This window comes from Cervus canadensis, chromosome 5 (assembly GCF_019320065.1).
Source record: "Cervus canadensis isolate Bull #8, Minnesota chromosome 5, ASM1932006v1, whole genome shotgun sequence".
NCBI lineage: Eukaryota > Metazoa > Chordata > Mammalia > Artiodactyla > Cervidae > Cervus > Cervus canadensis.
The window spans coordinates 4,416,656-4,430,317 of NC_057390.1; the positions used below are offsets into that span (position 1 = coordinate 4,416,656).

Sequence of the window (13,662 nt, forward strand, 5' to 3'; positions counted from 1 at the left end):
AATAGAACTGCCGTATGACCCGGCAATACCACTTCTAGGCATACACACCGAGGAAACCAGATCTGAAAGAGACATATGCACCCCAATGTTCATCGCAGCACTGTTTATAATAGCCAGGACATGGAAGCAACCTAGATGCCCATCAGCAGACGAATGGATAAGGAAGCTGTGGTACATATACACCATGGAATATTACTCAGCCGTTAAAAAGAATTCATTTGAATCAGTTCTAATAAGATGGATGAAACTGGAGCCCATTATACAGAGTGAAGTAAGCCAGAAATATAAAGAACATTACAGCATACTAACACATATTTATGGAATTTAGAAAGATGGTAATGATAACCCTATATGCAAAACAGAAAAAGAGACACAGATGTACAGAACAGACTTTTGAACTCTGTGGGAGAAGGGGAGGGTGGGATGTTTCGAAAGAACAGCATGTATATTATCTATAGTGAAACAGATCACGAGCCCAGGTGGGATGCATGAGACAAGTGCTCGGGCCTGGTGCACTGGGAAGACCCAGAGGAATCGGGTGGAGAGGGAGATGGGAGGGGGGATCGGGATGGGGAATACATGTAACTCCATGGCTGATTCAAGTCAATGTATGACAAAACCCACTGAAATGTTGTGAAGTAATTAGCCTCCAACTAATAAAAATAAATGAAAAAAAAGAAAAGCAGAGACATTACTTTGCCGACAATGGTCCGTCTAGTCAAAGTTATGGTTTTTCCAGTAGTCATGTATGGATGTGAGAGTTGGACTACAAAGAAAGCTGAGTGGTGAAGAATTGATGCTTTTTAACTGTGGTGTTGGAGAAGACTCTTGAGAGTCCCTTGGACTGCAAGGAGATCCAACTAGTCAATCCTAAAGGGAATCGGTCCTGAATATTCATTGGAAGGACTGATGTTGAAGCTGAAACTCCAATACTTTGGCCACCTGATGTGAAGAACTGACTCATTTGAAAAGACCCTGTTGCTGGGAAAGATTGAAGGCAGGAGAAGAAGGGGATGACAGAGGATGAGATGGTTGGGTGGCATCACTGGTTCGATGGACATGAGTTTGAGCAAGCTCTGGGAGTTGGTGATGGAAAAGGTAATCCTGGAGTGCTGCAGTCCATGGGGTTGTAAAATGTCAGACACGACTGAGTGACTGAACTGAACTGATGTGGAAACAAAAATACCAGTTTGGATTACTTTAAAAATTAAATACATACACTGATGAAAAAAATCAAAGAATATTTAAATAAATTGAGAAATACTGTGTTCGCAGATTGGAAAACTGAACATAGTAAAGATGTCAGTTTTTTTAAATTCATGTACAGTGTATGCAGTTGCTATTAAAATTACAGCAAGAATATTCTAAAATTTATTTGAAAAGTCAAAGGAATTAAGAATAGAGAGAGCTATTCTGATAATGAAAGGAATCATTCCATTTCATTTCAAGATTTATAGCTAAATTAATCATGACAGTTTAGTAGTGTCAGAGGGAAGGACACATCAGTAAATAGAGCAGAATAGAGGACTTAGAAATAGCCCCATACGAGCACGGCCGAGTGGTTTCTGACAAAGGTGCAAAGGCAATTCCATGTTGAATGGATAGTTGAAATGTTGCTGGAGCTGTTGGCTACCCAAAGGCAAAAGATCAATTAAACATTGAAATACCCAATGTTTGGAACACAACACAGTTAAAAATCTTCAGGACCTAGGAGTTGGTGAAAAGTTCCTTTTCATGACATCAAAAGCATAAAGAACAAACTTGATAAATGGTACCTCATGAAAATTCAAAATTTTTGCTCTGGTTCAAAACCCTGTTAAGTGGATGGAAAGACAAGCTACAAATTGGAAGAAAGTATATACAAACCATATGTAAAAGAGTTCTGAAAACTCAACATTAGAAGAAAATCATTACAACTAGAAAATGGGTAAAAGAAATGACATTTCACTGAATGTGTGTGAATGGCAAATACATGAAAAAATGTTTAACTTCTCTAGCCTTCAAGGAATTGAATAGGAAGACTTGATCACCACACATCTACTAGAGCAACTTAAAGGAAGAGTAGCTGTAATACTAAATAATAGGCTGGCGTGTGGGAGAAAATGTATATCTCTGTGGAGATAGTGTGGATATTGGTGTATGTATGGAGATACATCAATATTGTTGGTGTGAATATTAAATGGGAAACCACTTCAGAAAGTGCTTCAGCTGTTTCTTGAATTGCACATGCAATATTGTTAATAGCTTCAATTTTTTAAGGCCATTCAGTTGTAACATTTTTTCTGTCTTGACGGAGGAGTGTGGCCTCTGAAAACAGTGCCTTGATTGAGTACCATGGAAAATTGCCTTTTATTTCTGGAATTTTGCAGTAAGTTTGGAATAAAAGATTAGGAGCTATAGGGGAAATATTGGTAGGAATATTGGTAGGAAGCTTTAATAAAGGAAAAAGTGCTCTGCGGAAAGATATACCTACGGAAAAATACTCTTACAGATTCCTTAAAGATTTTAAAGGGTTCATTATCAGCATGACTGGATTTTAGATTTGACTCTTAGTTCATTAAAATCTTCAAGCTGTAATGTGTATGGACAGGTAGAAAAGTAGGACTGAAATGTAGACCGTATATAGAGTATGGTTTCAAGTTAGATCACTGGCACTAACGTCACTTTCATGTCTTGTAATAGGGTTGACATTTTAGGACATTCTTTTGAATCAAGGGCAGGAAGTTCTGTACACATTGAAAGAATGCTTTAAAAAACACAGTAATGAAGACTGTTAAGCATTGCTGTATCATTGATATGTTTTGTAGTTGTATTTGGATTTCTCAAGATACTTTTCAGAAACTTGATTACTGAATTTCCCATTTTCTAGGAAGTCACTACAGTTTTGGTGTCAGATTTGGGCTTGAGTTCCTGGTGTGTGAGTTTCTAGCAGGATGCTTTTTATAAACTATCTGTCATCGTGAAGCTTAATTGAATAGAGTTGTTAAGGAGGATTAAATGGCATAACAAATAGTGTGTCTGGTGACTGGGTCAGCGCAGTGCCTGAGACACAGAAAGCACTAAGAAGCCGTTAATTTCTCTTCCTACCCAGGAGCAGCTTTTCAAACTCAGTGGCATACAGATGTAGTTCTGTGTTTTGTTATTCTAGAGCTATTTGTTAATGAATATTGTGGCAGTATAGCCTACCATAAGCTGCTTTGATTAGATGAGTGAGGGCTGACAGTTCTGGAGGTGAGGTGCCAAGTTTCAGCATTAATCGCCTTCACCTTCCCTTCTCACCCTGTCAGACTTCTGTTTTGTGAAATGTTGGCAGGGCTGCCTTTGGAGATAGTGCTGCTTGATCTCAAGCTGGGCCAGATGGCTGATGCTGGACCAGGCTTAGGTTCCTGTTACCTGATGAGACCTGAGATTTGTCCTTGATTCTTCCCTTCCCCTTTTTGTATACATTCAGTTGGTCACGGTGTTGCTGATTGATCCCCAAGTATTTACCTGACTCATATGTCTTCATCATGCCTGCCACTGCTGCATGTCAGGAGTTTGTCATCCCAATTAACTGTAAAAGCTTCCTACCTTCTCTTGCTTCTTAACTAGTTGGGATTCTGCCCTGTAATTTATACCAGAGGCAGCTTTCTAAAATGCGAATTTGATTATGGCAGCAGGGTTAAGACCTTCAACTTCAGAATCAGAGCTTCCAGGGTTCAAATCCCATCTCTGCCTTGTCTAATTCTGGACAAGTTCTCTGTGCTTCAATTTCTTCATTTATTAAAAAAGGAAAAACAATTCAAATCTGACTTGCAGTCACCTGGAAAGATAGCTAAATGTACACTGCCTGGCTCCCACCCTAAATTCTGGTTCCCTTGAGAAATTAATAGCCTGTAAAAAGCTTCTCAGTTGATTCAGATGCCCTTTTTTGAGTCCTCCTGAGGCCCTGTGCATGGTATCACCCTTAGGCTTTTGTGCTCATTGTGTCTGATACCTGGGCCTCCTTTGCCTGGTTAACTTCTTTTTTCCTTCTGAAACTCGGGTCAGAGTTTCACTCAGCTGGGAAGTGTCTGACTTTCTCTTTCTTGATTTGGTGCTTTGGAAAGTCACCACCAGTACAGTGGTTTTGTATTCTGTGTGAAGTCACTCAGTCGTCTCCGACTCTTTGAGATCCCATAGACTGTAGCCTACCAGGCTCCTCCGTCCATGGGATTTTCCAGGCAAGAATACTGGAATGGGTTGCCATTTCCTTCTCCATAATCTCCCTCAAATACACTGTGTAAAATATAGGACCAAAGAGAACACATTCAATTCTAATGTGTCACTTAAAGGCATTAAATTATTTTGTGGCATTTAGCATTTTGCAGTTCCTGATTTACTCATTTTCTCTCTCTCTGTCTCTCCTTGAAGCTTCTTGAGTATAAATTCTGTGTCCTCAGTGTCTTGTTACATAATCTTAAAATTTGTTGTTGTTTAGTTGCTAAGTTGTGCTTGACTCTTTTGTGATCTCATGGACTGTAGCTCACCAGGCTCCTCCTTTCCATGGGATTTTCTAGACTAGAATACTGGAGTGAGTTGTCATTTCCTTCTCCAGATCTTAAAATTACATATTTCATATTAGGAATTGTTTTTGTTGAAGTGAAACACCTTTGCAACAAGGCACCTACCAGTGGAGGCCATGTTGCATGAGGCCCTTGTTTTCTTATTGCATCATTATTTGAATTCATACACCTTTTCTACTTGTGTGTTTCAAACTGACCTCCTTTGTTTCCTGTAGGTTTTAATTGAATTTAGTTTGTTTTGCTGTAAATAAAATAATATTGGCAGATGAGGATGTTGGGGGATGGAACCAGAAGCGAAACCAGGAATGTAAAAGACTGTGAGCAGGTTTGGTTCTGGATTTGGGGGCTGTTTTATGTGTTTTATTTACTCAGTCATTCCTATTTACATTTGGATGTGTGGTTATGAGTTGCTGAAAGTACTCAAACTGTTTGCATCTTTGTTTCCCCTCAATGAAACTTCCTTTCAACTCTAAAAATTTCTACTTTTCCAAATAAAGCTACAAAGATTTCCAAAGATTTAGGTTTTACTGATAATCAAATAATAATATTTTTCTCTTTTAAGTTCTTTTCATTTTATAAATAACTCCATTCAGATATTCACACACACAAAAGAAACTTTGGTGTCAGCAAAAGTGAGTTTTTTTTTCTTCTTTAGGGTTACTTGAATACAAGCATGACTTTCCTTTTCTTGATTACCTAGATTTTCTCCCTGGAGCTCCTCATTACAACTCTTTCTGGGTTTGAGTGTAACTCAGACTTCATTGAAGATGCAGAGAGTCTGAATAAATACAACCCAAGTGTTGTCATGAAAGAACTTGTCAAGTGAATTTTTTTTCACTGGGCTGCCAATGCATGAAAAATGCTAAAATGAAAAGAAAAAATGTTTTCTGTAAGTGAATATGGTAGATTTATTATTTTGGTCTTGAGTAACATTTGGGTCTCCTTTGCTTTCATTTAAGTGCCAAGGATGATATTGATCTTGATGCCTTGGCTGCAGAAATAGAAGGAGCTGGTGCTGCCAAGGAGCAAGAACCTCAAAAGGCAAAGGGGAAAAAGAAAAAGGAGAAAAAAAGACAAGACTTTGAGTAAGTAGATTTTAAATATATTTGATTTTTCTTAGCTTTGGTGCTAAATTTACTTATTAAACTGAGTCAGTGTCTCAAACTGTATTTTAACCCATTTCCAGTGAAGATGATATCCTGAAAGAACTGGAAGAATTGTCTTGGGAAGCTCAAGGCATCAAAGCTGACAGAGAACCTGCTGCGGTAAAGGTGAATACAGATCACTGTTACTTGTTCATGCTTCTTCCTAGCTCCATTTTTAGGGACTGCCTTTGGAAATTTGTGAGCAATATAAGTATGTTGGTTAGAAGTTTCTAGCTGATGCCAAAGGGGGAAAACAGTTTTTAGGAAAGCAATAATGAATTTTGAAGTCTTTCACAGATATAAAGATGTTTTATTTGGGAATCTAAAGCTGTTTCACTTTATATTGCCAGTTTATAAAATTGGTACATTTGGAAATGCAACATTTCACAACACTACCTCCATATTCTATATTATTTCCTTTCCATCCTTTGAAATTGGATAAGCCTCAGAGTAATGAGAGAGGGGTAGATACTTTTTCTTTCAATTTTCCCCCTTAGGTTTTTTATGCCATGTGAAGAAGGTAGTGAGGTGGACTGTGATTAGTGTCTACTTCAGAGCACCTGAGTTCCAAAACTTACAGTGACTGTGAGATGTGCTTGAGTCCTAGGCCAGCTTCTGGTACTTGCTTGAGTTTTATATTCTTACGAAAGAACCATATTTTAAAATTCTTTTGATAGTTTTTTCCATGTGTACTTAATGAAGTACATGACTTTGAACAGCTTCAGTTATTAAAAAAAATAAAATATAATGCTGTTAATATTTCTAACAGTGGACATGTTTTAGCCAACAGAAAATAATGAAGATGAACCCATCTCAAAACAAGATAAGAAAAAGAAAGGACAGAAAGGCAAAAAACAGAGTTTTGAAGATAATGATAGTGAAGAATTGGAAGAAAAAGATTTAAAATCAAAAAAGACTGCAAAACCCAAAGTGGAAATGTACTCTGGGAGTGATGATGATGATGATTTTAATAAACTCTCCAAAAAAGCAAAGGGGAAAGCTCAGAAATCAAATAAGAAGCGTGATGCATCAGAAGAGGATGAGGATAACAGTAAAAGAATTAAAGAGCGTATGAGAGCACATTCTTCTGGTGAAAGTGGTGATGAATCGGATGAATTTTTGCAATCCAGGAAAGGACAGAAAAAGAATCAGAAAAACAAGCCAGGTCCTACTGTCGAGAGCGGGAATGAAGATGATGACTCCTCCTTTAAAATTAAGACAGTGGCTCAAAAGAAGGCAGAGAAGAAAGAGCGTGAGAGAAAAAAACGGGATGAAGAAAAGGCAAAACTGCGGAAGCTGAAAGAAAAAGAAGAGCTGGAGTCTGGTAAAAAGGATCAGGGTAAACCAAAAGAATCTCAGAGGAAACTTGAGGAGGAACCAGTGAAATCCAAAGTGACACTTGACTCTGGAGCAGCTCCTGCCTCTGAAGAGAAAGGAGAGGGTCCCACAGGTGCAGAAGGTTGGTAATAATACTGACGGAAGGGTCAGAGGCTTGGATTCATAGTTAGTTCCTTTATTTATTTGCTGTGCTGGGTTTTTGTTGCTACGCACAGGCTTTCTGTAGTTGCAGTGAGCGGGGGGATACTCCCTTATTTGTGGTGCGTGGGCTTCTCATTGTGGAGGTTTCTCGTTGCAGAGCTCAGGAGGTTCTAGGAGCTTGGGCTCAGTGGTTGTGGAGCATGGACGTAGTTGCCTCGCAGCGTGTGGGACCTTCCTGGGCCAGGGATTGAACCCTGTCCCCTGCATTGGCAGGAGGATTCCTAAACACTGGACCACTGGGGAAGTTTCCAGTTAATCTGAATTTTGATTGTTATGCTCCAAAGTCATTTTGTTATTTATCCTTGGTTATAAGGGTACTGAGTTGTAAGATGCATTAAAAAAAATTAGTCTAAGTACTCTTTTTAAATTGATTTTTGTTGTTAAACATGTATGTAGTATAAAATATCTTTCAAATGAGTTGTACACAAAGTAGGATTTTCGTGGAATTTCACTTTGGAAAACAACTTTTTGCTGCTGATGAAGACTGGAAGTTGCTTAATGAAAAATTTATTGTTCCTTTTGATAACTCAGTGTGAGATGATACCTGAATTCTCTCCTGTTATTAAAAACCTAATTCAGGTTTTCAAATGAAAATGAAATGGAAAAACAATATACTAAAATTAGTTAACGTCTTTTAAGCAATAGTGAGCCATGTTTTTGTACTGGAACCAATTAACAAAAAAAAGCTATCTAGTTAAACTTCCCCCTCTTATTCAGAATGAAAACAAAGAGCAAATGATTTACATAATTTTTCTTTTAGACTGGAAAACTTTTGATGGGAAGATTGGCATAGCTTTTTAACCTCTCAAATTCTTATTGTCTGGGCATCTTTGAGGAGAACCATCATGAATGTAGCTTCAGAAGCTTTAATTCTTTAGTATAATGCTGTAGAGTTCTTGGAACATATTTGTATTTTTGTGTTTTATCCTAATATCTGTCCCCTTAAGGTAGACTTCTTATCTCCATCCTACAGAAGCATTAGGTACGGTGTATCCTCTCCCTTCTGACAGCATCCTGCTGTCTTCTTGAATCCGTTAGGATAACTCAGAGTAACACCAACATCATAGGCTTCTAAGGAAGCCAGCTGGGTTGTTCTGAGCTACTGGCTACTCCCAAGTGCTCAGGAGGCCTTGATGCCTAAAGACCTTAGTCTGCTGCTGGCCCATTGTAGTCCCTGGATTCTAGGGTTTGCTCACCACTGTTGTAGGAAATGACTTAAAAATACTCTGCCTCTTTTTTTTGTAGATGACAATGAAGGAGACAAAAAGAAAAAAGATAAGAAGAAAAAGAAAGGAGAAAAGGAAGAAAAGGAGAAAGAAAAGAAGAAAGGGCCTAGCAAAGCCACAGTTAAGGCCATGCAGGAAGCCCTGGCTAAGCTTAAGGAAGAGGAGGAGAGACAGAAGAGAGAGGAGGAGGAGCGCATAAAACGGCTGGAAGAGTTGGAAGCCAAGCGTAAAGAAGAGGTGTGTTTTTGTGAAGTTGCTGACATTGACACTGTGTTACTTAAATCCTCTTCTCATGACACATCTCTAGCATTCTAATTGTAAAACTTTCTTAGTTGCATGGTAGTTCAGTTACATTATTGTTCAGATATAGATAATAAGATCAGTACAGAAAATCCTGCCTTACTTCCTTGGGTACAGACAGGAGTTGCTTTTGCATCATTACCAACACATAGTCTACCCTCACGTGATACTAATTATACTCATTATGTACAACATTTAAAATACTTTCATTTGGAAGTTCCTACCATAATACTCTGCATGTATCTCAAGAGCTTTGTTAGAAATTTGGCATGTTTGCTTTTAAATTTTGTAATTTGTTAAGCCAATACAGTTTTGTCTGCTACGTTTTCTTTTATAGGAAAGATTGGAACAAGAAAAAAGAGAAAGGAAAAAGCAAAAAGAAAAGGAAAGGAAAGAACGCTTGAAAAAAGAGGGGAAACTTTTAACTAAATCCCAGAGAGAAGCCAGAGCCAGAGCCGAAGCTACCCTTAAACTTCTACAAGCTCAGGGTAGGTTGTGTTCTTAATTAACTGAACAGTCCAGAGAGTTCTCTCAAGCAGTTATCTCTGTAGTGGTCAAAAGGAGAATTGAATTGAGACAGAAGAATTTCTGTGAAAAGGCTGTGAAAAAGTCCAATAGTGTAAGTAGGTGAGATAATTTCATTATTTCAGGAGATGAACTCTATGCTGTGATAAGTTTGCATGTAAGTGATGGTATTTCCGTAAATGAAAGTACAGAATAGTGAAACGAGTCCCCATGTATGCATCACTGTTTTAACACTTAACCATTCTTGTTTTGTTCCCCTCCCCCACCCAACCCCAGAGTATTTTAAGGTGAATTCCAGGAGTCAGTATTATTCTACTCACAGTTTACTTTAGTATGTGTCTCTAACAGATAAGGAGATTTTCCTTTTTAACATAGTATAGTGTGTATTATTATATTTAACAAAGTTCCTTGATTTCTTGATTTTGTCCATGTCTGTTTTTTTTTTTTTTTACTTGTCTCCAAAACATCGTTTATAATTGATTTGTTCAAATCAGGATCCAGATTAGATTCAAGTATTGCATTTGGTTGGCATGTCTCTCATTGATACTACTTCCACCCTCTGCTTTTGGCATGGATTGATTTATTTGTTCAAGATACTGGATTTTTTTTCTAGAACTTTCCCTGTTCTGAATTTATCTAATTGCATTCTGCTGGTGTTGGCTAATTTATTTCTCTATACCTTATAATTTTTTAGATCTAGTAGTTTGGCTGCTACTTAGCAGTGCTGTGTGGCACCGAGTGCCTCGTGTGAGTAGGCGTATGATCTGGTTGTCTTGCTTCTAATGATGTCAGGATTGATCATTGAGTTTAACCTTTGGTAGCCTTGTCCATTACAGAAGTACTTCATTGACTTTTCATCTAATAATGTAAATTCCAATTGGTGATCATTGCCTATGTCTTGTATTTCATTAGGAACTGCAGAATTGTGATAGGAAAATCAGGAAATATGCTTAATTCTTTCCCTTTCTTTACTGATTTACAAAATAATAATTTGCTGTCCCCACAACCTCCAAAGCTAACCAATGAGTTTAATTTTGTTTTGGATGTAGAACACTTCATCTTAATGGAATTTTATGTATTTGGTAAGTTTTCATCTCCTGAAGTTATTTACATTTTGGATATTCTAATTAGATGCTATCTTTGGCTCGGAGGAGGTCAGTCAGGTTGGTCCCTGTGACTTTTTCATTTGACTACAGTGTTCTTGGGCCCTTCCTTGCTTTCTGACACCACGAGATATCTCACCAAGTTCCTTGTAGATGTTCTTCTCTAGACCTTAAAATCAACTGTTTACCCAAGGAACTTGGTTCCTTTTAGTTTAGATTCTATAATATGAACATTTCATTAATTGTGCCTTTGACAGGTAAGATGATTTAAAATAGTGTCTTTGCTCCATTGAGAAGAATGTTTTGGGATTTCTCTTTATGTACTGTCCCTGCATTCCACAGGTTTTATATTATAGTAATTTTGGTGCTTATGCTATAATTAAAATAATAGCTACCATTTATTAATGTATTTAGTATATAACTGATGCCATTTTTGACATTATTTCTTCATAAAAGTCTTCATTTCCATTATATAGATGAAAAAATGGAGACTCAGGAAACTTGAACAGCTTGCCGGAGGTCCTGGAGCTGAGGTTTAACTTATCTGTGGGACTTCCTCTGTGCTATGTTCAGGTGGAAGCAGTAAATTTGGAGAAGCACAGGACTGAGATTTCAGAAAGTTTTATTTTTAACTGGTGATATAGCTTTTTAAAAAATGAAACTAAAGAACAGATTCGAGTACAACTAGCAAATCCAAATATTGGACTTAACCAATGGCTGTGACAGACTGGAAGACAAACTTCTCATGGAGAAGTTGGGATGGGGCCATGCAAAGAGTAGTAATGCCAGTCTCGGAAATGCTGTTTTATGGAGTAGTTTGACTTGTGTCTATAAGATGAAAATTAAAATTATGAACTTGGCATCTGTCTTTAGGACAGGCTTGGAAGAGGTGGTGTCTCGTGTGGCATCTCTAGCCTCAGTCTCCTTCTTTATTCTTCATAATGTTGCCCAGTGTTTGCCTTTGTACGGGCTCTGTATGGTCTGGTAATAAAAAAAAAATCCAAACTTCCTAGCCTGGGATTAAAGGTCCTCTACAAGTCTGCTCATTGAGTCACTTCAAGGAAGAAGTACTACATGTTATGTCTGACCATATCTTTTGAAGCCACCTTGTTAGATAAATATTATTTACTATGTTCATTACCTAGAATAATATAGATAAACTTATTCATGGAGCTCAAAAATGTGTTCTAAGAGAGTATATCTGCAGTTATTTTCAGATAATGACCTTGAATTGTGTAGCAGGTTACCTTTTTGGTCTGTTCCATAGCCTTTAGCCTGTAACTACTGAGCATATACCAAGTACACATTCCTTAAAAGACACAAACTACCAAAACTCAAATACATAACCTAGATAGTCCTATATCTATTTAAAAACATACTGATATCTATTTACATTTTAGCTTAGCTAAAAATTTCCAATAAAGACTTTATGCCTCTATGATTTCACTTGGGAATTCTAACAAATATTTAGGTAAGAAATATTGCCAGTTATCAACATTATCTTCTAGAATCACCCAACTCATGAGGACAGCATTATCCTTATGTCATAGTAAGACTGGAGAAGGCGATGGCACCCCACTCCAGTACTCTTGTCTGGAAACTCCCATGGACGGAGGAGCCTGGGAGGCTGCAGTCCATGGGGTTGCTACAAGTCTGACACAGCTGAGCGACTTCACTTTCACTTTTCACTTTCACGCACTGGAGAAGGAAATGGCAACCCACTCCAGTGTTCTTGCCTGGAGAATCGCAGGGACGGCAGAGCCTAGTGGGCTGCTCTCTATGGGGTCGCACAGAGTCAGACACGACTGAAGCGACTTAGCAGCAGCAGCAGCAGGAGCATAGTGAGACAAAGACATTACAAGAAGGGAAATTATAGATCAATATCCCTCAACAGAGATGCAGATTTCTCAGCAGAGTATTAGCAGTGTGATTCCAGCAATGCAGTTGCCCCTTGTGCAATCTAGGAGTCAGAGGCAGCTCTCCATGCAGTCACCAGTGTGTGGACATTTATAGTTGGCCCTCTGTATCCACGGTCTGTATCCACATACTGAACCAGCAGTGGATCTTGTAGTACTGTAGTATTTAGTGAAAAAAATGTGAGTCCAAGTATCCATGTAGTTCAAACCTGTGTTATTCAAGGGTCGACTATATAAATATATGTTGCATATATTTATGTATATATTTAGGGACAGTTTGTCATGACCAAGTGGATTTTATCCTGGTAGTGCAGGGGTGTTCAGTATTTAAAAATCAAGAAATAGTTCACCTTATTAATAGACTAAAGAAAATCTACATGATTGTCTCAATATACAGAAGTACCATTTCACAAAATTCAGTATTCGTATATAATAAGAATCTACAAACTGGGGATAGAAGGGAACTTCCTTCCCTGATATAAGATATTTACAAAAAATATGCAATTACACTTACTTTTAAATGACTGAAAACTAATAAACTCTAATACTGTGATTAAGGCAAGGATATGCACTCTCATCACAATCATTCCATATTGGTCTGGAATGTCGTGATTCAGGCAATTAGGCAAAAAATAAGGCCTGCAGATTGGAAAGAAACAAACTGTCTATTCATAGATGCCAGTTGTCTACGTAGAAAATTCCATGCAGTCTATCCCCCACAAAATCCTATAGTTAGTAAGTGAGGTTAAGAAGATTATAGATAGGCCAGTATGCAAATATCAACTGTATTTCTGTATGCTAGCAATTAACATATAAATACTAACAGTATAAAATAACAGTACTATTTGTAGTAGCGCTCGCCCATAAAAGAAATTGAAACACTTGGTTAAAGTTCTAGTATTTGTGGAATCTATATGCTGAAACCTGTAGAACACTGATGAAAATAATCAAAGGCCTGTGTAAATAGAGAGATGTTGCTTTCGCGGAGCCAAAGCTGTGATATTGTTAGGATACCAGTTCTCCCAAACTGATTCATAGATTCAGTGCAATCTCAGTCAGAATTATAGCAGAATATTCTGTGGATATCTGTCAGCTGTTTCTAAATGTATGTGAAAAGATAAAGGAATTAGAATGACTGAAGTATTTTTGAAAGAACCTTGGAGGACTCACAGCATCCGCTGTCAAGACTGACTGTAAAACTACAACAATCACAGTGTGATGCTGGTTAAAGGGTAAACAAATCGGTTTTCTTTGTGTCATCAGTTCCGTTCAGTTCAGTCACTCAGTCGTGTCTGACTATTTGCGACCCCATGGACCACAGCACGCCAGGCCTCCCTGTCCATCACCAACTCCCGGAGTTTACT

The 13,662-nt window shown here is 37.9% G+C and overlaps 1 protein-coding gene across 2 annotated transcripts in view; it reads left to right on the forward strand.

The window, feature by feature from the left end:
* EIF5B (eukaryotic translation initiation factor 5B) overlaps positions 1–13,662 on the forward strand; it is a 74,464-nt gene that overhangs the window by 27,477 nt on the left and 33,325 nt on the right. For both annotated transcript variants that reach the window (XM_043467927.1, XM_043467928.1), the window contains exons 2-6: positions 5,504–5,629; positions 5,731–5,815; positions 6,473–7,148; positions 8,474–8,691; positions 9,092–9,242. In XM_043467927.1, the coding sequence (XP_043323862.1) occupies positions 5,504–5,629; positions 5,731–5,815; positions 6,473–7,148; positions 8,474–8,691; positions 9,092–9,242 (1,256 nt within the window). The remainder of the gene's footprint in view (positions 1–5,503; positions 5,630–5,730; positions 5,816–6,472; positions 7,149–8,473; positions 8,692–9,091; positions 9,243–13,662) is intronic.